General features: G+C 46.9%; 2 protein-coding genes across 3 annotated transcripts in view; one reads left to right on the top strand and one right to left on the bottom strand.

Annotated features, from left to right (window-relative positions):
* LOC138248874 (gastrula zinc finger protein XlCGF57.1-like) overlaps positions 1–16,935 on the bottom strand; it is a 65,620-nt gene extending 48,685 nt beyond the window's left edge. The window contains exon 1 of one of the 2 annotated variants that reach the window (XM_069202843.1): positions 16,738–16,935. In XM_069202843.1, the coding sequence (XP_069058944.1) occupies positions 16,738–16,761 (24 nt within the window). In that variant the 5' untranslated portion in view covers positions 16,762–16,935. Of the gene's footprint in view, positions 1–16,733 lie in introns of both variants that reach the window. The other variant, XM_069202842.1, reaches the window with a different exon arrangement.
* Positions 16,936–17,027: 92 nt separating this feature from the next.
* The window catches only part of LOC138249620 (zinc finger protein Xfin-like), a 318,126-nt gene continuing 311,237 nt past the window's right edge, over positions 17,028–23,916 (top strand). The window contains exon 1 of the mRNA XM_069203568.1: positions 17,028–17,532. Within this exon, the coding sequence (XP_069059669.1) occupies positions 17,509–17,532 (24 nt within the window). The 5' untranslated portion in view covers positions 17,028–17,508. The remainder of the gene's footprint in view (positions 17,533–23,916) is intronic.

Below are 23,916 nucleotides of genomic sequence, written 5' to 3'. Positions count from 1 at the left end.
TGAATACTGAAATGCACTGAAGGTTTGTAGAGGTCCCTGCCCTCTTTTAGAATTAACACTATTAATGCTTCAGCCTAATACAGATACATTTTCAACTGATTCTTTAAGCAATGCTTCAAGATTACCAATAAGAGTAACTGTAAGTTTCATAGAACAAGTTCAAAATGCAGTCAGGCTGTCGGTTCCCCCCAAGGGTTCCCTTGTTTTGCTTCAAGAATGCCATTTCTTTCATCAGAGCCATCACTGGTACCCATGCAATTCCAATTTACTTTTAAGGTTTAAAGCAATAGTCTTGATTACTTTATGAGAGCATCAATCTGCATAATACTTGCAAGATATGAATAAAAATGTACGTTGTGGGACCAGATCCATTTTTGTTTCTGTAAGGTAAGAAATGTATGATTATTCTTTCTTAGCTTTAAGATAGTTGGCTGCGGCTAGGAAGGTTAAGCATGCATCCTTCCAAGCAACGTCAGCCGGGGGGGCTATCTACAACCAGCAGTGACTGGTAGAAAATTAATGACAGACTCAAGTAGAGAAACCTGTGGACCCAACACGGATATCTTCAGATCATTGCTGATAAGTCTGAAAGTGAAGAAGACCCAAGGGTATGCACTGATGTCCCCCACTAACAAATAAAACTGCGCACAGGCTCCACATTGGTTGACTTATTGTAACGCAGGAGTCAAACATTCATGGCGTAAAGCAGTCCATGGAGTCTACTGTGGATATTGGAGAATGGAGGTAAGCCGCGATGGCTGAGGAGCAATGATATTCAGCCTCAGGGTGATTGAATTCTGCCACTAAGTGTTGACAGCACAGGGGCCACAAAAGAGAATAAACTAACTGAAGATCCACCCATGACAGGCCAGGTTGAGGCCCCGCTGGCATTGTTTGATAGCCAAGCGGGTGTTCCATTTGCATCTGTTGTGTGCCACCTTTACCTGGAGGAAGTCACTAGCCCACCAGTGGTGGGTCCTAATTCTCTCTGAAAGGCAAATGTGGGGGAAGCTTAGACCACAAATGTGGCTCCGATAAATTTTGGAGAGACCAGTCAGAGGTGCACAAAATACCTACAATACTGGGCGCATCCCCCATGCTCCCACACTGGCATACAACTGTGGCTCCGACTGGGCCCATCATGGGCACAGAGATCAGACAGCACTAAGAAGGCCAAGGCTGAAGACAGACATTGGGAGAAACATTCAACAGTCCTGAACTGAGCATGATGAGAACCCGCTCACATTGCACCATAGGCTGGGAGCATGAGAGATTATGGGAGTACAATTAACACAAGAACTACACACAGATAAGCAATCTCTTATTGAACACAGGAAAGTCTTCTAACTGAACCTGAGACTGAAAACAGAGAACCTCCAGATCCTCTCCTAAACATCACAAATTCTCAAGTGGAAATGCTGCCTCAACTGATGCCCTACTCACTTGAAGCTGGAATGCCAACCTTGCAAACTACTTAAGAGAGGACAATCCCTTCTTGCTTGACTGATGGGCACCCACTTACCGTTCACTGAGGTTAACAGAGCGTGTCCTTCGAGAAGTAGATCACTAGACCCACACAACTCCCATTCGCATATTGACCACAGCTCTACCAGAGGACCTAACAGCCCTGTCTGCAGCTAGAAGAAAAGGTGGTCAAAGGCCCCAACATTAAAGACATGCTTTGTTCCTCCAAATCTCACTGCAAATCGAGTGATAAACCATTAACATCAACAGCCAAGCATCCCCTGAAACCACATAATGGCAAGAATCTTGACACACCCACCACCACACAAGGACAAAGTCACCTCCTGATCATGCAATTCATAGAAAGTAAAGTGAGTGTTACATTAGGAATTAGTGAAATCTGATTCTGAACTAGACCATATAATCCAAGCAGTCAACACCAGGGTGGAACAGATGGAGTAGGAACGGGAGAAGATGTCCACGAAATAAGAGGCTTGGAATTCAGTGTCAGAGAACTCAGAAAGAAGCATCAATTCTTCCTTAACATGCCAAGCAACAGAGGACACAGGCCAAGGCACAATACCCTAAACATTAGGAACATACATAAAGTTAAAATTTCATAACGGAAAGCAATGTCTATGGTCTTTTCCACACGGACCAAGATGGAAAAGGGAGAATGGTAACTATATAGATGAGGGGAAGGAGACACACTGCAAGGAGATGGTGCAAATCCATACCATGGTGCAAGGGAGAATGGGGGGTAAAGGAGGAGTAAAAATAGCCAAAGGCGCTGCATAGAAGGAAAATTGAGAGACAGAGAAACTAGAGAAAGTGAGAAATGCATGTGAGAACAGAAATACTGGAAAAGTTAAGATTAATATACTTTGGTAAAAGGTCTTGATAGAGGAGAAGAAAGAGAAGGAGAAAAAGAGACAATGTGTGCGTAATGTGTGAAGCAAGGAGTATAAAATGAAAGTGGTAAAAATAACAAGTGAATAGGAGGAGCTTGATAGGTGAGAGATACTAACGGAGAAAGAAAGCCTTACTGTAGTGGAAAGAGTGACTTTAGAGAAGTATGAAAAGACCGGGTAATCAGCAGACTAAAAGGACACTGGAGAATAGAAAAGGAGAAAGTGATTGTACAGAAAAAAAACTGATTAAAGAACAATGAAGAAAGAGAAAGTGAGAGACACTAGCAAGGACTGAGTGCTTCACTGGAGACTGCAGGTGAAAGGACAAACAGCGACAGACTGAACGGTGAAAAAAACAGAAGCCGACAGACTAGGAGAGGAAATATGGACCCTGGTATGAAAATAGAGTTTAGAAAACAGAGGGGGAGATATTTGATATACAACACAGATAATTTAGATGAAGGGACTTAGAAAAGAGAGAAACAGGGGAAGAAACAGAAATTCTGAGAAGGAAGAAACAATGCTGAGAACGGACAGCAGGAGAAAAAGGGAAAACAAAAGATAAGATATCTTAAAAGCACTGTTGAGAGACAGAAGAGAGAATAAAACACCTGAGGTACAGCGTGAAAACATAAACATAGCACTGAAAAGAAGAAATCAGTGAGCAAAAAGATAAGTGATAATAGTGGAGACAATGAGGCCACATTGGGGACGAGAGAGGGAGAGAAATGCATAGGTTTAAAGGAGCACAGACATGGTAGAGACCAAGAGATAGCATGCTGAAAAAAACTAAAGTATAGACTGCAATTACAAGAAGAGGGCACTGAAGAGAAACATGCAGACTACACTGAGCGCCAAAAAGGGGAACTGAGGTGACTAATGGACATGCTACTCAAGACAAGATAAAAGTTACCATTACACACAAATAAAGGAGCACTCATTAGAAACAGCAGTAAAGAAAAATGAGAAGGAGCACTGAGGAGAAACAAAAAGATAACACTCAGGGCAAAGTAGAGAAGGAAGACATGTAAGAAGAAAGCATGCCAGGGACGAGACAAACAAGTGAACAAAAGAATAAGAAGGGGAGCACTAGGGAGAAAAAGAACCACCAATGAGTGCAACAGTGGAAGCAAAATTCTGAAAAACGCACAGAGAGCAAGGAAGTACGCCCACTCTGGGGAAAGGGAAAGTTATACCTGTGGGCAACAAGGGACAAGAGAGAGAGGACAACAGCGGTGGTGGAACATGTAGAGAGGGCACCTAGGACAGAAAGAGGCACTACTCCAGAGTGGTCAGTTAAGATCAGGTGCAATGTATGTCACCAGGTTCAGGTCTTTCCCTAGAATGCACTGCATGGCGGATGTACGGCCACTGCAAATTAGAAGGGCAGCAAAATCTAACAGTGTATACGTGGAGCAAGGTGTCATCATTAGTGTCCTTGTTGAGTCGGAGGTATCTTTATGTTAAGCTGAAATTGTTCAGTGGCAAACATCATTATTTTTTTTATTACATTTTATTGGAATTTGGTAAACAAGAGCAATGGCTACATAATATGATATTATAATAGTGACAAATGTGTTATACAAGTAATCTGAATAAGCGCCATGGTACAGTTATCACAGACGCATCATCAAACATGGTTCCAAACTTGCAATGAATGTCACTGTAGGACTGAATGTGTTTGTATCTGAAAATACTCCCACCACTGACTCCAGGTCACTCTTTTTGCAGGGTTACCCTCTAGCAGGATATCTTGGTTCCTCTATCCACCTCTAGTAGTCATTCCTACACATGTGACAGTAACTGACTACCAATGCTCAGCAATGTCTCTTTTAGTGAGTAGAAAGCTCAGGCCAATCAGAGAACACATTTCTCCCAGGTAATCTCTTCCCTCAATAAAACCAGCTTAGGGGAGACTTCTATCTGCCAGGCAAGCATGTTGGACAATATACATTACATTTCTGCAGACAGGACAGTCGCCCTGTTCAATCATACTTTCCTCTAGACAAATGTGCTGATTCCCTGACAAAAAGTGTTGCCTCCCCACTAATAATAAATCCAATCTGGATGTATGTAATGCTAAAACCTACTGGCTAATAACACTACTTCCAGTGGCTAAATAACTTTCAGGAGTTGTGGAAGAGAGTAAGTTGTTGGGAGATTGGCAGGCATGCTTTTTCCTTGGTAGAGCTACAAAGACTGCTCAAGTCGCTATGACAGACAACATCAGAGCCAGTCAAGATGAAGATGATGATCTTGCATCAATAAAAGCATTACAATTGTACCAGGCTCAATTTGCGGGTTGCCATCATAGCTTCCTGACATTTCTTTTCATGACGAGGCCAGTGGTTGTTCTCCCAATGCTGTTGAGCTGCATCAAACCCAGGAGCTACATACTGGCCCCTAAATCGCCTGTTACCAATTTGCCATCAAATGGGCTGTACTCTCTGTTTGCCACCATTTCCGATTCATGGCCTCCTGGTCCATGTCAACGTTGAAGGTATTCATAGAACTTGGTTGTATGGGCAGAATTCCGTCCACTGGGATGCGAGGGACTTCATAGACCCCTGCTCTCCAACATCTCCCAAATTAAAGTTGCACATTCGATCTCACTGCTTCAAACCTGCTAGGCCGATCACATATTTTTCAACCATATTCCATAACACAGAGGGGTCTACAGGTACCGACTCTGATTTACTTCAATGCAGGCTAAAGCTAAACATCTACAAACAGGTTTCCAGGTCGGGCGAATTTCCAGTTACTAAGTAGTGAAATTTTGAAAGCTAACAACTTCTCACGGCAACTATTAACTGTGATCTGAAAATCTCCCAAGCCTTCTGAGTGCATATCTAGCAAGAAATTTGAAACCAACAAGCAGCCCAATTTAATTCAAGCAATTTATAGAGAAATATAAACATCACAGATTCTATAGCAAAAAATATTTACCCTTTGTAGTATGAAAAACATAATTTTCAGTTTCTACCTTTTAGATTGGTAAGCACTGTAGAGGCTTCTAGCCTCTATAAAGTCAGATTGTCCTGGTTATCCCTGCTCAGCTGTCGCGCTGGACACATTGGCTCTGTGGAGTATTACCACTATCACTGACTTGTGCAATCCTTTTCTCCTCTAGGGCATGGTTCTAGTTCCCTGAAAGAAAGGTGTGGTTTCCCCTCTAATACAAAGTCAAATCTGGATGCAGCCGATGATAAAAATAACAGCTCAAAAATTCACAGTGCTTGTCGATATCCTAAAAAAGCACAAGTTTGGAAGATGGTAAATTGTAGGACCTTTGACCGGTAACTTTTTGTCTAGGTAGAGGCACAGAGATGGCTCTAACTACGACAGACAACATCGGAGCCAGTCTAGATTAAGATGATGCAGCTGGAGTGATCCTTTTAGATCACTCCACTGTATTCAACACAACAGAACACCAGGTGCTGTCAAAAAGGCTTTAGGAGACAGACTTCAAGGAGCAAAGTGATCTAGTTTAGGGCTAGAAGAAGAAATATTTATTCACTTGTGTGAGGATTGGGATGTACTATATGGTATGGTTGTGCGACCTTTCTGTGTAATACACTCACAAAAAGGACGGGGGTCCAGTCAGGCTCGTTTGCAAAACCTTAGCTCAACCCTGGGAAGCTGTGGCTTCAAGCAGCAAGGCTTAAACAAAGGAACTAGGGTAAGGCTTTTAGAATCGCCCAAAAACAAAATAAGAAAGTCACACAACCCAAAAGAAATCCAACACCAAATTATAAAAATAAATTATATTTTTATGAATTTTTTTATACCCAAAATCCACTGGAGATTTCCGCAGATACAGATTTTCAAAGGAAATACAAATCTCTGCACTTTTAAAAATAACAATAAACGAGCATTGATAGCAGTAAAGTTTGGACACTTTTGAAAAGATTGTAAGACTTATGTTTGGCTACTCTGCCCAGACTGCGGCGACCAACTCCGGCAGGGAGAAAGTCAGGGGAGAGAGGGGCACTAAGGAATATATGGAAAGTTACCTGGTCACTAAAGTGTTCCCCAGTTCAAGTTTAAACTTTACATCACTACCGCCATAGACTTTAACGGAGTGGTCCTGATGTACAAGTTACTTACCTTTGGTAACAATATATCTGGTAGAGACATATTCTAGTTGCAGATTCCTTACCTTAGAATTTCCTGGATGGATGGGTCAGTAAGGAATCTGCAACTAGAATATGGGCCTGATTCTAACTTTGGAGGACGGTGTTAAACCGTCCCAAAAGTGGCGGATATACCACCTACCGTATTACGAGTTCCATAGGATATAATGGACTCGTAATACGGTAGGTGGTATATCCGCCACTTTTGGGACGGTTTAACACCGTCCTCCAAAGTTAGAATCAGGCCCTATGTCTCTACCAGATATATCATTACCAAAGGTAAGTAACTTGTACATCTGATAGAGACTTCTAGTTGCAGATTCCTTACCTTAGAATATAAAACCAAGCAATGCCATCCTCGGTGGTGGGCTGCGAACCAAGATCATTCTAGAAAGTCCTGCAGGACCAAACGTCCAAAGTAGCCGCCCCGATAGACCTGACTGTCCAGGCAGTCATTTTTAGCAAACGTGTGCAAGGATGCCCACATAACTGCCTGGCAGATATCCAGGACAGGAACTCCGTATGTTAACGTAGTGGAAGCAGCAGTCGCTCTGGGGGAATGAGAGCGCAAGCAATCAGGGGGTTGCTGCTTGGCCAAAGCATAGCACATCTTGATGCAAAGAAGTACCCATCGAGAGATGGTACGTTTTTACACTTTCCTTTCCTTCCCTTTCTTCGCACCCTCATATTCAACAAAGAGTTGATCGTTCACCCAGAAATCTCTAGTAGGGTTGAGATAGATCACCAATGCTCTTTTTGGGTCCAGATGGTGGAGTCTCTCCTCCTCATGGGACGGATGTGAAGGAGCATAAAAAGTAGGCAATATGATGGACTGGCCTACATGAAAAAGTGTAACGACCTTGGGAAGGAAGGAAGTATTAGTGTGCAACACCAGTTTGTCAGGGTGCACAGACAAGTTTGGGGGCTGTGAAGAAACAGCCTGAAGTTCACTCACTCTGCGAGCAGAAGTGATGGCAACAAGAAAAACAGTCTTGAAATAAGGAGACGTAATGGACAATTGTGCATCAGCTCGAAGGGAGTACACATTAAAAAAGTAAGTACAAGATTGAGGTCCCACTGAGGCATGATAAATGGAGTGGGAAGAAACAAATGGGTGAGACCTTTAAGGAATCGATTGACAGTAAGAGACTTAAAGAGTGAAGGCTGATCAGGCAACCTAAGAAAGGCCGAAATAGCTGATAAATAACCTTTAAGGGTGCCCAAAGCAGAGCCCTGTTGGGCTAAATAAAGAATGATCAAAAGAACCCACAGAAAGAGGAGCAGAGAGGGGGGTCAACAGATTTGTTGGTGCACCATGCCACAAATTTATGGCAACAACTGGCGTATACCGTTTTGGTGGAGGGACGCCTGGCTGCCAAGATAACATCACAGACTTCGGGTGGAAGGTCAAAAGCCGTCAAGTGCTGCTGCTCAATCTCCATGCATGAAGGCAGAGTTTGAACAGGTTTGGGTGGAGAACCATCCCCTGCTGCTGCGACAGAAGAACCTACCGAAGAGGCAGTCTGAGTGGAGGATGCGTGGCCATGCTCAATAGATCAGGATACCATACTCTCAGTGCCTAGTCCGGAGCCACCAAAATAACTTGGCCCCGGTCGTTCCTGATCTTGTTGAGAACTCTGGGCAGAAGTGGTATAGGCGGAAAGGAGGCCGGAGTTCCACTCGAGGCGAAAAACACCTCCGGGCGACTGCCACCTTGGAAACTCAGATGCAGAAAACAGCTGACATTGCGCGTTCTCTGCGGAGGCGAACAGATTTAACCAAGGCTCTCCCCACTGCTGAAAGAGACCTTGAGCCACCTCCGGATGGAGACACCATTCGTGAATGGCTATGCATTGACGGCTGACTTTGTCTGCTCTGGCATTCAGAGAGCCCGCCAGATGTTGAACCACCAGGGTAATATCCTGATGTTCCAGCTATGTCTAGAGGCACAGTGCCTCTTGACAAAGGGTCCAGGTCCCTACTCCACCCTGTTTGTTGCAGTACCACATGTGGTAGTGTTGTCCATGAACACTTGCACTACTTTCCCTTTGAGAGAGGGAAGAAATGCTTTTAACGCAAGCCTGATCGTCTGGAGCTCCAGAAGATTGATATGGAGCCCAGACTCTGCCGGAGACTAGAGGCCTCTGACCTTTGCCTCTCCCATGTGGCCGCCCCATCCCAAAAGTGACTCATCTGTCACAGTGGATAGGTCTGGCTGGGGAAGGGAGAGGGTTCTGCCGTGGACCCAATCAAGATTAGAAAGGAACCACTGCGGGTCTTTCGCAGTCCCCTCCAAGATCTGGACCATGTCGGAGACATTTTCCTGATGCTGCGCCCACTGGAACTTCAAGTTCCACTGCAGAGCCCACATATGCCATCTTGCATGTGTCACTAGCAGAATGCAGGAGGCCATGAGGCCCAGCAGCCTCAGAGTCCTTCTCACCAAAACCCAAGACAGAGGCTTAAAGATCGCAATCACTGCCTGAATATCTTGACCTCTCTTTTTAGGATAGGCCCAAAACTGCACTGTGTCCAGAACAGTTCTGATGAAAGAGAGCATCTGAGAGGGAGTCAAGTGTGACTTCAGCATGTTTATAGTGATGTGTGCAGGAGGTTCGCATTAGTCTGAGGTGGGAGACGACTTTCTGGGGTGAGTCCTCCTTCAACAGTCAGCCGTCCAGGTAGGGGAAGACTAAAACCCCCAACCTGCACAGATGAGCTGCAATCACTGCCATCACTTTCGTGAACACCCGAGGGGCACTGGTAAGGCCGAAGGGGAGCACGGTAAATTGAAAGTGCTCGTGACCTACCATGAATCGTAGCTAACGTTTGTGGAAGAGATTGAGGTCCAGAATGTCTAGGATAGGACGGAAGCCCTTGTCTTTTTTGAGAAACAGAAAGTAGCGGGAATAACAACCACAACCTACTTCTGTGCAGGGACCTTCTCTATGGCTCTCTTGGAAAAGAGAGCCGCACCATGATGGCGGAGAAATGCCAAATTATCCTCCAGAATACAGCTGACTGATGGAGGCATGACTGGTAGGGAAGATTCGAAGGGAAGGGAGTAGCCCCTTTGAATGATCTGCAAAACCCACCTGTCTGTTGTGATGGATTCCCAGTGGGCCAGGGGATGGTGAATCCTGCCACCAACTGGATCGGAGTGAGGGGACGGACTAGGAGGGTTTGGAGCCTGCAGCAGGGACAGTGGTGGACTGGCCAGACCTCTGGTTCTCTGCCCACGTGGGATCGGGCATCCCCAGCCATGCAGTGGCTGAACAGCATGGGTGGCACGGTGGCTGGGATAGGGACACGACAGGGAGCCCCTTCCGTGGTCATGAAAGGGGTGAAAGGTGGACTGTTGGGGGCAAGGGGCAGTGGAAAGGCCAAGGGACCGAGCCGTAGCCCGGAGTCCTTGAACCTAGCTGAGTCCACCTTGTCTGCAATGAGACAGGAGCCATCAAAGGGCATGTCCGTAAGAGTCTGTTGGACATTCCCCGAAAAAGCAGATGTACGCAACCTGACGTGGCACCTCAAGGCCACTGTTGTCGCAACCGATCTATCTAGAGAATCAGACGTGTCCAGCCCACATTGTGAACTTTGACGCATCTCTCCCATCGGTGACAGCTTGGGAGACAATAGCACGGGCCTCCTCCAGTATCTGCGGCAGAACTTGCGTGACCGTATCCCACAGAGAGTGGGTATAGCGGCCCAAAAAGCATGCAGTGTTGTTAGAAATGGGGTCTCTAGCTGGCAGTCAGTTTGAACCCTGTCCAAGTAGGGACACTCACTCTAGTCAGGATAAGGGAGATACCCATTCTGATAACCCCTGCTCACCCCCTTGGTAGCTTGGTACAAGCAGTCAGGGATATCTCAGAAGCAATGTGTAAAGCATTTGCACATAACACACAGTAATAAATAAAAACACTACAAAAGGACACCACACCAGTTTTAGAAAAAATAGCCAATATCTATCTATATTAGACGAGACCAAATATAATAAAAATCCACCATAAAGTAATAGATATATGAATTCTGCAAGATTTACTCAAAAATACAGTTCCTTGAAATCAATAGCTCCATCTGGGGCTATCACGGCTTTGTGATCAACAAAACCAACACTCCAGACCGGCCTCAGCGCCGCAGGCCAGCTACGGTGTCGGGAAGACCAGGAAACAGTACCTTTGATTTGCAGGGAGTTGTGATCCTTGAGGTGAGCTCAGGAGAGCGGCATTGCAGTGTCGGTTCCGGAGATGGTGTGGGAGTTGTCGGGCCCTTGAAGTCACACACCTTGCGGACCGAACTCTGGGCTGATGAAAGCAGGAGCTCTGGCGTGGATGGCGTCAGGGCTGCGGTGCAAAGTGGGACGATGCAATGTAGTTGCCCACATGTCATGGTGCAGGCAGCATCTTGTGACGGCGCCAAGCATGGTGCGGGCAGCGTCGGTGCTAGAGTGCTGTCATCGATAGGCCAAAGCCAGCAGTGCGGGACGGGATGGTGCTTCGTGACCCTCATGAGTGGTGTCCACAGGCCACGGTGCAGGCAGGAATACCTGGTGACGACACTGGAGTCGATGGTGCACACGTTGGTGGAACGGGGCTGCAGTGTGGTGCAGGATGGGACGGTGCTTTGTGTACCTCACGAGCGCTTTCCACAGGCCACGGTGCAGGCAGCGGCTCAATAAAGTCATCCGATGATGGCACCAGTGAGACCAGGGTCGCAGTGCAAAGTGGGGCAATGCAACTCCATGCGGCGTCGCCAGGTCACAGTGCAGGCCAGCGGCGTCGTTGGCGGCGTCGCATTGGTTTCTCCTCTTGAACAGCACAAAATACACAGTTCCCAGGGCTGCAGGTGGAGGAAGCTGAAGTCTTTAGTGTCCCTGAGACTTCCAACAGGAGACAAGCTCTACTCCAAACTCTTGGAGAACTTTCTCAAGCATGACACCCTCAAAGTTCACCCTCTGCACTCTTTTCAGGCAGAAGCAGCAACTGCAGGCCAGTCCAGCAAAGCAACACAGCAAAGGGACAGAACTTCTCCTCCAGCTCTTCAGCTCTTCTCCTTGGCACAGGTTCCTCTTGATTCCAGGAAGATTCTAAAACTCTGGGGTTTTCGGTCTTCTTCTTATACCCCGTTCTGTTTGCAATATCCTTCCTTGTCCAGGTCAGCCCCAGACACACACCAGGGGATTAGAGACTGCCTTGTGTGAGGGCAGGCACAGTCCTTTCAGGTGCAAGCGACCACTCCACCCTCCACTCTAGCTCAGATGGCTCATCAAGATATGCAGGCTGCAACCCAGCTCCCTTTGTGTAACTGTCTAGAGGAGCGGTGTGAACAGCCCAACTGTCAGACTGACCCAGACGGGGAATCCAGAAACAGGCAGAGTCACAGAATGTTTTAAGCAAGAAAATGCCTACTTTCTAAAAGTGGCATTTTCCAACTCAAAATCTAAAAACCAACTTCACTAAAAGATGTATTTTTAAATTGTGAGTTCAGAGACCCCAAACTCCAAATTTCTATTTGCCCTCAAAGGGAATCTGTGCTTTAAAGTTATTTGCAGGCAGCCCCCATGTTAACCTATGAGGGAGATAGGCCTTGCAATAGTGAAACCCAAATTTGACAGTATTTCACTGTTAGGACATGTAAAACACACCAGTACATGTCCTACCTTTTGAATACACTGCACCCTGCCCATAGGGGTACCTAGGCCTACCTTAGGGGTACCTTACATGTACCAAAAGGGAAGGTTTGGGCCTGGCAAGTGGGTACACTTGCCAGAATGTATTGGCAGTTTAAAACTGCACACACAGACACTGCAGTGGAAGGTCTGAGCCGTGTTTACAGGGCTACTTATGTGGGTGGCACAATCAGTGCTGCAGGCCCTCTAGTAGCATTTGATTTACAGGCCCTAGGCACCTCTGGTGCACTTTACTGGGGACTTACCAGTAAATCAAATATGCCAATCATGGATAAACCAATCAACAGTACAATTTACCTAGGGAGCACTTGCACTTTAGCACTGATTAGCAGTGGTAAAGTGTGCAGAGAAAATAAACCTGCAAAAACAGACCTGAAAAAATAGGAGGAAGAAGGCAAAACGTTTGGGGAGAACCCTGCAAAAAGGGCCATTTCCAACAGATGTTCACTGGCCGCAGCACGAGACTGGAGAAAAAAAACATATTCTTCCCAAATTGTTCCAGCGTTTTTGATTCCCGATCTGGGGGTGCAGAAGGGAATGCGCCCGAGGAAGATGCCTTGATGACAATGCTCTCAGGAGTGTTGTTTTGGGACAGGAATTTAGGGTCGTTCGGGGTGGGCCGATGGTGGCGTGCGATAGTCCTGTTCACAGGAGCCCCTGTGTTGAGTATGGATCGAGTACCCAATAGGACATCGGTGAGGGCTTCACTGAAAGGCAGAAGAGGCTCAGATGTGGAAGCCCCTGGCTGAAGCACCTCCGTCAGGAGATCAGACATGGCCTGAACAGAGGGCAGCTCAAGGCCGAGGACCTCAGCCACCCTCCTGACCACCATGGAATAAGTTGCTCCCTCTGCAGTAGCCACGGTAGGAGGAGACAACATAACAGTGTCTGGAGAAGTGTCAAGGCCACTGGCCTCGCCCAACCTCTGTGCCCAGTCCAAGTTAGGATCATCCTGGTATTCATAAGGGTCCAGTGACCCCGCCAATACTTCCCCAAATTCTTACCCATAGGAAAAAGGATCAGAATCCAACCTAGGGTGAATAGGCCCCATCGAAGGTGGAGTCGTCGGGGATGAGGATCGGGTTGACGTTGATGGTGGGCACCACTGACGTTGGGAGCGTCGACAATGAACCGGCGCCGGGGAAGGTCTCAATAGTTCGACCGGCACCAGTGCGGATCTGGAGGAGACACTGGTGGCCGGAGCTGCCGGCACGGAACACAAAGGCCCCCTGAATGAACCCCTTGGGCCTCAAGGCGCCGTATCGTGGTAGGCCTGCCCAAAAATAAGGTAAATGGCCTCATAAAACTCCTTTAATTGGGCAGGGGTCGCTCTGGCTCCCGTAAACTCATGGAAGCACGGAGCGGACCCAGAAGCAGGCTCCGAAGACGGAGGCTTTGAGCGTCAATGCTCCTCCCTCGTCGCATCAGCCGAGCGACGGGGTGAAGTTGAAGGGTGATGGGATCTCTTCGACTTCTTCTTCTTCTTACCTTGACCCAAAGACTTCGAGAAAGAATAATGGTGATGGCTCCGCGACCGGTCTCGAGACCTTCCCCTCGAGGGAGACCAGGACCTACGCGGAGTTGAGCGCCGGGCCGCCATAAGCTTGAGGGACCGCTCCCTCAAGGCCTTTGGGTGCATGGCCCGGCACTCGGAGCACGACTTCGGGTCGTGGTCGCGCTCCAGGCACCATAAACAGACCCGAAGCGGATCCATCACCAGCATCATGTGGTGACAGTCCTTGCACGGTATGAAACCGGTCTTCAGGGACATCCCTCGACACACCAAAAAACTCACCTAAAACTCGACAAAAGGGTTGAAGTGTGTCAAAAAGAGACCAGGGTGGCTTGCGGAGTCGACCGATGCCACCTACTGACGCGCAAGGGTATTGCTCGAAGAAAAAAATCTCCAGATCCAGTCTGACGCCTGGGGGAACATTTGGAATCTGCAACTAGAAGTCTCTATTAGATGCTGATGGTGCAGTGGGATAGAGGATGCTCAAGGATGCTGTGGGTGCTGTGTGGTTGACAGGGATATCCTTATAGCTACTCCTTGGTCTACGGGTCAGGTGGGGCAATTTTGGCCACAGAGGTTGGGGTCCCTCGAAATCCTCTTTGAGCCAGCCGAAGACCAGCTGGTCCTGTGCAGTGGTATTCTTTGGCCGAGGGTAGTGTCCCTCTTGAGCGACCAATCTGGACTCAGACAACATTTACGGGTCTGGCAGGATGATCTGTCAAGGATCATCAGTCTTTTGGGGCACTCAGTAGTGTTTTCCTGAAGTGACTTCTGACTTGCCGAGTTAGGCAATTTCAGCTATGATGGCTTTGGTGCTGGTTCTAGGGGGTCAGCTGACTGACCCTTGAAGTCACTTCTTTGACTGGGGTTTGGGAGCAACTTTTTCTCAAGCCAGGAGACACAGGTACAGTCCTCTATTTGCTAGCTCAAAGTGCAGCAGGTGCCGTCCATGCAGCCAATGTGGGAGATCCGACCACACTCAATCCTCTCTGATTGAGCTGGGCCCTTTGTCTCCCTTCTAAAATCCCTGCTAAAAGTAGTGAGGGAGCCCTTAGTAGTAGGCCATAAGCCTCAGACACCAGCAACATGCAAAAGTACCTCTGCATCCTGACACCCCTGATCTCCAACTGCCCAAATATCTTCTTCCTCCTTCTCTTTCCCCAGAAGATCACAGTGAGTTGTCTGGGTCTGCCGCTAGTAACCGGGTCTCAACATTCTTTGAGAAACTGTATCTTGCAGGTAAGATGAGCTGGGTGAGCATCATCTAGACAAAGGGGGCCGGGGGTTATGAAGGAGGAGGAAAAGTTATCTCCCTGCGGTCACCCATGCCTCCTCCTAAATCAGCCTTCCGATATTCCAAAAGTGTCTGGGTTGCAAATGTGCCTCAAGTCCCCACTAGCCATAGCCAAGGTGCCAAATTTCATCATCCTCTCCTCAAGGCAAACCTCCACTCCTCATCTGAACAAGGCCAGTGATCGACTGCATTCTTTGCGGGCAGCCACTCTTGCATGCTTAGCTCAAAGTAAATCTGCTGTCTTTGGAGTAAGACTGGTGTGGTAGTACTGAGGAGAATCGAGTGCACCAGCCATTTGGTAGGCAAGCAGACTCTCTCATACAGATTCCTCTCCCAGTACTTACCATATCTTCCCCTAGTGTGCCGAGGCTGTGCACCAGCCTCTATTCCCCGCTGCTCACTTGGACCACGACTGGGTCCCTGGTATACCAACAACTGAGCCAGAGCACCTTATGCCAACACTGGAACATGCAACCCCCATAGCCCTGCCAGGAATGTGTGCAATAATCTATCCTACTTGTTAGAGGTCCAAGCTTGCACCTATGTATTTATACCACGAGTGGAGGCTCATCTCTAGCTTTGACCTCAGGCCATCGCAGGTCTCTGGAGACAGAGGAATAAGAGTGTGATAGAAAGAGAGGGTGCAGGGGCCACATGAGCAGCGGGCACCGAAGGGAGCAGAGTGCACCTGAGGAAGGACAGCACCACCAGATGCTCAAGAAGAGGCAGGTGCCCCAGGTATTATAGATAAATGCTCTGAAATCCCAAGTTCTAGAAGTGGAGGGTGTATCCATAGGCCCTCCAAATGGCATTGCTTTAAGGCACACTAGGTGGCCAGCACTCTAAGGCACTAGATGTTGCTCTGAGGCACTAGAGATTGGTTCCTTTTCAGGTCAGCTATGTTTGATGGATATTTTGTTCCTTCCACTACGTAAAGTGAGTATTTGTGTTTTAATGTTTATGCTGTCTGCCCAGTATGTGAAAAGGAGACCGATTTAGAGGCGGCGGTGACGGTAAATCTGCTAAAAGGCGTCATATTTCATTTTGCACCATTGGTGAGGGGTTAATAACTGATTTTAAATTTAAGAAACAGTACCTACTCCACCTGTCATTTGCTCCGCCGATGAGCACAAACAGTGGAAGATCAGCTGCCGGATCCAGAGTGACAGATCTCCATGTGTAGAACATGAACATTGACAAACATCATACATCAGGTGGCCTAGACACATGGGTAAGAACGATGCCCCCACTGTAAGGATACATTTCCAATGCCTGTATGTTATAGCAGAATCCCATTACAAACAGCCATTGGTGGATATTCTGCTTAAATTGTGTCCTCTATTTTGCTAATCTGAATTCCTCAACTGAAAGTTACAGACTGGTGCAGTACTCAAAATATTGTGTTTTTTTCGGCACTGCCTTGGAAGAAATTGTAAGCCTGTAGCAATAACGCTGTGGAAACTCTTTCAAGCGAGCTCTGAAGTATGCTCTAAGTGTAATTCACAATGTCACGCATACAGCAAGGCAATGTCACGCATAACACTGCAATGAAGGAAATGTCACGCATGAACAAAATGGATACTTGACAGCTCTGCGTAACTGACAGTAAATGACATTGGGACTATTTTCGTGTTTCCGAGGCCAACCCCATTCCTGTGCGCGTTATTCTACGTGGCTTCAGAATAATTTATTCTGTCTTCATTACTCATTCTGTGCAAAATGTTACCTACGTTGGCCGACTCCTGGGCGTACATTGCTTTCCTGCTTTCGATTGTAAATTCAGCGACGAGAACGAGCAGTCCGAGCTGCAGCCGGACAACAGGTGAAGAGAAACCACGCAGACCCGACCCCTCGCACTCCCCTAGCAAGTAACGCAGACCGCAGAGAGTCACGCAAGCCCTGGCTCCGGCTGCGGAAGAGTCAGACGCGCTGCGCATGCGCAGGGTAGTGACTCTGTGACTGGGCATGCGCAGAGCAGTCAGGTGAGCGTCCAGAGGCGGCACAAGGGCCCGTGGAGTGTGTTACTCCGGAAGGAGCTCAGTGCGTGTAGTCAGTGCACCTTGTTATTCAGGGAGCAGCTCTTCATCCCTTATTTGTCCGGGAGGTTCTCTTGGTGCAGATTTGTATTATTAGTGAGGGGGGAGCTCCACTGTTTCTTGTGTTATTATGTAAAGGGCCTTCCTGGCGGTTACTTGTCCTACTGCTGTTGAAGGAGCTTCGTGTGCAGTGGTTTATCTATCACCGAGGGAGCCGTGTGTGCAGCCCCTGTTCTCACACCTATCTGGGGGAGCTCTTCCTGGGGTCCCCTGTCTCATACTTACATTGTTTTTGGAGGGGGCTCTGGCTGCAGTTATTTATGGTAATATTGAGGCAGCAGCTCGGTGCCTGGCTTTGCCTTTGCTTGTGCTTTATTCCTGGAGTATTCATAGGAAGGCTTCCTCCCACCCACTGTCAGGCCCTACGGCTTCACCCCTGAAATTACAAAGAACACCAGCAAAGGAATGGACCAGAGGGAATCGGGCAGCGTGAGTAATGAATTATGCAACATTTTTTGTCTTTAGGCAAGCCTGTAAATGTTGCATCAAAAGCATACTCTGTGCATCTTGGAGTGTGATCCTTTGCTGTGGGTCTGATGCCCGGTCTTCAGGGATCCTGCACCGTATTCCTTGCAGTCACTAAAGCATAGTAAACAACGGTTTTAAAGTATTATTCAATTCAGTGAGTCTTCATTTGCCAACCTTGGAGGGGTGTAGGCCGATCGGCCCTGAGCAGGTTTCAGACTCCTCATCTGCAGCTCACAACTGAGATTAGAAGCGGGTATTGTGCAGGTGGCGCACTTCACATTATAAAATACAGTTTGGGGTATTTGCTTGCAGTCTGTTGCCACGCAGGGCTTCTGCCTTATCTCCACTCACGGAAGCACATGTCCTGCTGAGATCAGTAGCAGAAACCTTTATAAATGCGAATAATGTAAGAACATATCATTTAATCAGGATATTTATTGGCAGCCAGTGGTTTCAGGGGTGCACCTAACTTGCACGATCTCCATGTCCGTGTAGTATTTTTTTGTTTGTTTGCCTGTCCGCTTTTAGCAGCTATTAAAGTACTTGTAAAGTATTTGGCACACCTACTGTTGGACCAACTGATGCACAGGCTGTTTTAGCCAAGCACATTTAACAAAGAAAAGTGAGGCTGAGGTTGGAGGGCCTGATGGGTAGTGAGACATTGATTCATATATTTACTTTCACTAGCGAAAGTTGCATTTTTAGGTCTCGGCTGGACAGCACATGCGATGTCTCCTCAAGACTTATTGTTTACACACTGTGTAACACCCAGCTTTTCATTGGTTTGCTGCAGCGTTGCTCCCATTCCCTTCATTCCGGTTTGTGTAGGAAGGCCTAATTAATGTCACCTCCTTATGCCTGGCCATGCCCTGGAGCATGGACCAAGTGCTTGTGCCCATCCACCGCACCCGCTTTTGGAGCTACTTAACTTTTTGTTTCATCACTCCGCATTAGTGGTTGTGTTTTCCACTCTGTACCAGTCAGTTCCTTTTGTTTTAGCACTCCGCATTAGTGCTTGTGTTTTCCACTCTGTACCAGTCAGTTCCTTTTGTTTTAGCACTCCGCATTAGTGCTTGTGTTTTCCCCTCTGTACCAGTCAGTTCCTTTTGTCTCAGCACTCCGCATTAGTGCTTGTGTTTTCCCCTCTGTACCAGTCAGTTCCTTTTTTCTCAGCACTCCGCATTAGTGCTTGTGTTTTCCACTCTGTACCAGTCAGTTCCTTTTGTTTTAGCACTCCACATAGGTGCTTGTGTTTTCCTCTCTGTACCAGTCAGTTCCTTTTGTTTCAGCGCTCCGCATTAGTGCATGTGTTTCCCCCTCTGTACCAGTCAGTTCCTTTTGTTTCAGCGCTCCGCATTAGTGCATGTGTTTCCCCCTCTGTACCAGTCAGTTCCTTTTGTTACAGCGCTCCGCATTAGTGCTTGTGTTTCCCCCTCTGTACCAGTCAGTTCCTTTTGTTTCAGAACTCTGCATTAGTGCTTTTGTTTTCCACTCTGTACCAGTCAGTTCCTTTTGTTTTAGCACTCTGCATTAGGGCTTGTGTTTCCTCTCTGTACCAGTCAGTTCCTTTTGTTTAAGCACTCCACTTAGGTGCTTGTGTTTCCCCCTCTGTACCAGTCAGTTCCTTTTGTTTTAGCACTCCACATAGGTGCTTGTGTTTTTCCCTCTGTACCAGTCAGTTCCTTTTGTTTCAGCACTCTGCATTAGTGCTTGTTTTCCTATCTCTACCAGTCAGTTCCTTTTGTTTCAGCACTCCGCATTAGTGCTTTTGTTTTCCACTCTGTACCAGTCAGTTCCTTTTGTTTTAGCACTCCGCATTAGTGCTTTTGTTTTCCACTCTGTACCAGTCAGTTCCTTTTGTTTTAGCACTCCACATTAGTGCTTGTGTTTCCTCTCTGTACCAGTCAGTTCCTTTTGTTTTAGCACTCCACATAGGTGCTTGTGTTTCCCCCTCTGTACCAGTCAGTTCCTTTTGTTTTAGCACTCCACATAGGTGCTTGTGTTTTCCTCTCTGTACCAGTCAGTTCCTTTTGTTTCAGCACTCCGCATTAGTGCTTTTGTTTTTCACTCTGTACCAGTCAGTTCCTTTTGTTTCAGCGCTCCGCATTAGTGCTTGTGTTTCCCCCTCTGTACCAGTCAGTTCCTTTTGTTTCAGAACTCCGCATAGGTGCTTGTGTTTTTCCCTCTGTACCAGTCAGTTCCTTTTGTTTCAGCACTCTGCATTAGTGCTTGTGTTTTCCTATCTCTACCAGTCATTTCCTTTTGTTTCAGCAAGCCACATAGGTGCTTGTGTTTTCCTCTCTGTACCAGTCCGTTCCTTTTGTTTCAGCGCTCTGCATTAGTGCATGTGTTTCCCCCTCTGTACTAGTCAGTTCCTTTTGTTTCAGCACTCCGTATCAGTGCTTTTGTTTTCCACTCTGTACCAGTCAGTTCCTTTTATTTCAGCTCTCCACAAAGGTGCTTGTGTTTTCCTCTCTGTACCAGTCAGTTCCTTTTGTTTTAGCACTCCGCATTAGTGCTTGTGTTTTCCTCTCTGTACCAGTCAGTTCCTTTTGTTTCAGCACTCCACATAGGTGCTTGTGTTTCCCCCTCTGTACCAGTCAGTTCCTTTTGTTTTATTGTGTTTCCCCCTCTGTACCAGTCAGTTCCTTTTGTTTTAGCACTCCACATAGGTGCTTGTGTTTTCCCCTCTGTACCAGTCAGTTCCTTTTGTTTCAGCACTCTGCATTAGTGCTTGTGTTTTCCTCTCTGTACCAGTCAGTTCCTTTTGTTTCAGCGCTCTGCATTAGTGCATGTGTTTCCCCCTCTGTACCAGTCAGTTTCTTTTGTTTCAGCACTCCGCATCAGTGCTTTTGTTTTCCACTCTGTACCAGTCAGTTCCTTTTGTCTCAGCACTCCGCATTAGTGCTTGTGTTTTCCCCTCTGTACCAGTCAGTTCCTTTTTTCTCAGCACTCCGCATTAGTGCTTGTGTTTCCCCCTCTGTACCAGTCAGTTTCTTTTGTTTCAGCATTCCGCATCAGTGCTTTTGTTTTCCACTCTGTACCAGTCAGTTCCTTTTGTTTCAGCACTCCACATAGGTGCTTGTGTTTTCCTCTCTGTACCAGTCAGTTCATTTTGTTTTAGCATCCACATAGGTGCTTGTTTTTTCCCCTCTGTACCAGTCAGTTCCTTTTGTTTCAGCACTCCGCATTAGTGCTTGTGTTTCCCCTCTGTACCAGTCAGTTCCTTTTGTTTCAGCCCTCCACATAGGTGCTTGTGTTGTCCTCTCTGTACCAGTCAGTTCATTTTGTTTTAGCACTCCACATAGGTGCTTTTGTTTCCCCCTCTGTACCAGTCAGTTCCTTTTGTTTCATTGTGTTTCCTCCTCTGTACCAGTCAGTTCCTTTTGATTCAGCACTCCACATAGGTGCTTGTGTTTCCCCCTCTGTACCAGTCAGTTCCTTTTGTTTCATTGTGTTTCCCCCTCTGTACCAGTCAGTTCCTTTTGTTTTAGCACTCCGCATTAGTGCTTGTGTTTCCTCTCTGTACCAGTCAGTTCCTTTTGTTTCAGCACTCCACATAGGTGCTTGTGTTTCCCCTCTGTACCAGTCAGTTCCTTTTGTTTCAGCACTCCACATAGGTGCTTGTGTTTTCCTCTCTGTACCAGTCAGTTCATTTTGTTTTAGCATCCACATAGGTGCTTGTTTTTTCCCCTCTGTACCAGTCAGTTTCTTTTGTTTCAGCACTCCGCATTAGTGCTTGTGTTTCCCCTCTGTACCAGTCAGTTCCTTTTGTTTCAGCCCTCCACATAGGTGCTTGTGTTTTCCTCTCTGTACCAGTCAGTTCATTTTGTTTTAGCACTCCACATAGGTGCTTTTGTTTCCCCCTCTGTACCAGTCAGTTCCTTTTGTTTCATTGTGTTTCCTCCTCTGTACCAGTCAGTTCCTTTTGATTCAGCACTCCACATAGGTGCTTGTGTTTCCCCCCTCTGTACCAGTCAGTTCCTTTTGTTTCAGCACTCCACATAGGTGCTTGTGTTTCAGCACTCCGCATTAGTGCTTGTGTTTTCCCCTCTGTACCAGTCAGTTCCTTTTGTTTCATCACTCCACATAGGTGCTTGTGTTTCAGCACTCCGCATTAGTGCTTGTGTTTCCCCCTCTGTACCAGTCAGTTCCTTTTGTTTCAGCACTCCACATAGGTGCTTGTGTTTCAGCACTCCACATTAGTGCTTGTGTTTTCCCTTCTGTACCAGTCAGTTCCTTTTGTTTCAGCACTCCACATAGGTGCTTGTGTTTTCCCCTCTGTACCAGTCAGTTCCTTTTGTTTCAGTACTCCACATAGGTGCTTGTGTTTTCCCCTCTGTACCAGTCAGTTCCCTTTGTTTTAGCACTCTGCATTAGTGCTTGTGTTTCTCCCTCTGTACCAGTCAGTTCCTCTTGTTTCTGCACTCCACATAGGTGCTTGTGTTTCAGCACTCCGCATTAGTGCTTGTGTTTCCCCCTCTGTACTAGTCAGCTCCTTTTGTTTCAGCACTCCGCATTAGTGCTTGTGTTTTGCCCTCTGGAGCAGTCAGTTGCTTTTGTTTCAGCACTCCACATAGGTGCTTGTGTTTCAGCATTCCGCATTAGTGCTTGTGTTTCCCCCTCTGTACCAGTCAGTTGCTTTTGTTTCAGCACTCCTTATTAGTGCTTGTGTTTTCCCCTCTGTACCAGTCAGTTCCTTTTGTTTCAGCGCTCCGCATTAGTGCTTGTGTTTTCCACTCTGTACCAGTCAGTTCCTTTTGTTTCAGCGCTCCGTATTAGTGCTTGTGTTTCCCCCTCTGTACCAGTCAGTTGCTTTTGTTTCAGCGCTCCGCATTAGTGCTTGTGTTTTCCCCTCTGTACCAGTCAGTTCCTTTTGTTTCAGCGCTCCGCATTAGTGCTTGTGTTTTCCACTCTGTACCAGTCAGTTCCTTTTGTTTCAGCGCTCCGTATTAGTGCTTGTGTTTTCCCCTCTGTACCAGTCAGTTCCTTTTGTTTTAGCGCTCCGCATTAGTGCTTGTGTTTTCCTTTTAGTGCTTGTGTTTTCCCCTCTGTACCAGTCAGTTACTTTTGTTTCAGCACTCCGCATTAGTGCTTGTGTTTTCCCCTCTGTACCAGTCAAGTCAAAAGAAACTTTATTGCGGCTACAAGAGCCATAAAAGCGCATAGCAGCAATAAATACAAATAAATACACATGGTAATAAATATAACAATACATATAATGATAAAAATGGAATAAAAATAAAATACACTCACACAGTGCGATGGGACAGTCTTGTTGGAATCATTAAACAGATAAGAATTTCCCTCTGACAAACCAGCTAGCTCCGAGGAATTTGGCAACGACGATCACTAGCGTTGGCCTAGTGTCTGATCTGAGGATTCGCAGGGCTATTTCAGAGCTGCGGACTCCCAGCTTTCTGCATGCCGGGGCCAGCCATTTACTACGTGAGGCGGTGTACCCGGGGCGGGCAAAAAGGACGTGAGGGAGATTCTCGACGGGGGCTTTGCAGGCTGGACAGGCGGTTGATTCTTTGTGTGACCAGCGGCTGGTGAAAAGTCTTAATGGTAGCGTTCCAATGCGGAGCTGAAAGTACAGTTTCCTTTCCCTTGAGACCGTGATTATGTCCGAAAAAGCCTCATACTTGCATGTCTCTTTTAAGTTAACAAAGTCACAAGATAATGTAGTGTGAAGTGCGGCCCCTATATCTTCGTGATCTGCCAATATAGTTTCTTTAGTTCGCTTTTCGAGGGAAAGACGGAGGTGGTTGGTGAATTCCAGAGTTCACTGAGCCCGAGTGAGTAAAGTGACCCCTTGATGTATCATAGCCAGGGGATTCTGTGAAGATGGTTAGCTTTTAAAATAACCTGCAGGGCTTCAGTATAGGTTTCAAGCTCTGGAGTAGTCCAGCGATGCCACCAATACAGCAGAGGGCGTAGGTGGGCTTTATGACCAATGCGTTTTATGCCAAGATCCTTAAAAAGGGGGAACAGTGGAGTGCTTGGCGGAAGGGACACAAGGTTTATCAGGAAGTTGTTCTCAGCGATGGTTATGTCTTGAATTTTAGCATAACCCCATAGTTCAGCCCCGTAAAGTGCTGAGGTCACAGCCTGGGCTTCGTATATCTGTATTGGTTGGCAAATTGGTTTTGTGTGTGAGAGGTGAAAGATTTTTGATAGTACCCCTGTTGTTTGCTTTAGTTTTAAGGCTTGGTTTCCTATGTGTGATTTCTAAGACATGTTGTCAGTCAATGTTATACCCAGGTAGCTGAAAATGCCCACCTTCTCAAGTGTGGTGCCCTCTAGTGTAAACTTCCCTCTAAAAGATCTATGGGGATTAAGGGT

Source organism: Pleurodeles waltl, chromosome 8, assembly GCF_031143425.1.
Source record: "Pleurodeles waltl isolate 20211129_DDA chromosome 8, aPleWal1.hap1.20221129, whole genome shotgun sequence".
Taxonomy (NCBI): domain Eukaryota; kingdom Metazoa; phylum Chordata; class Amphibia; order Caudata; family Salamandridae; genus Pleurodeles; species Pleurodeles waltl.
This window is presented reverse-complemented; position numbering and strand designations above follow the sequence as displayed.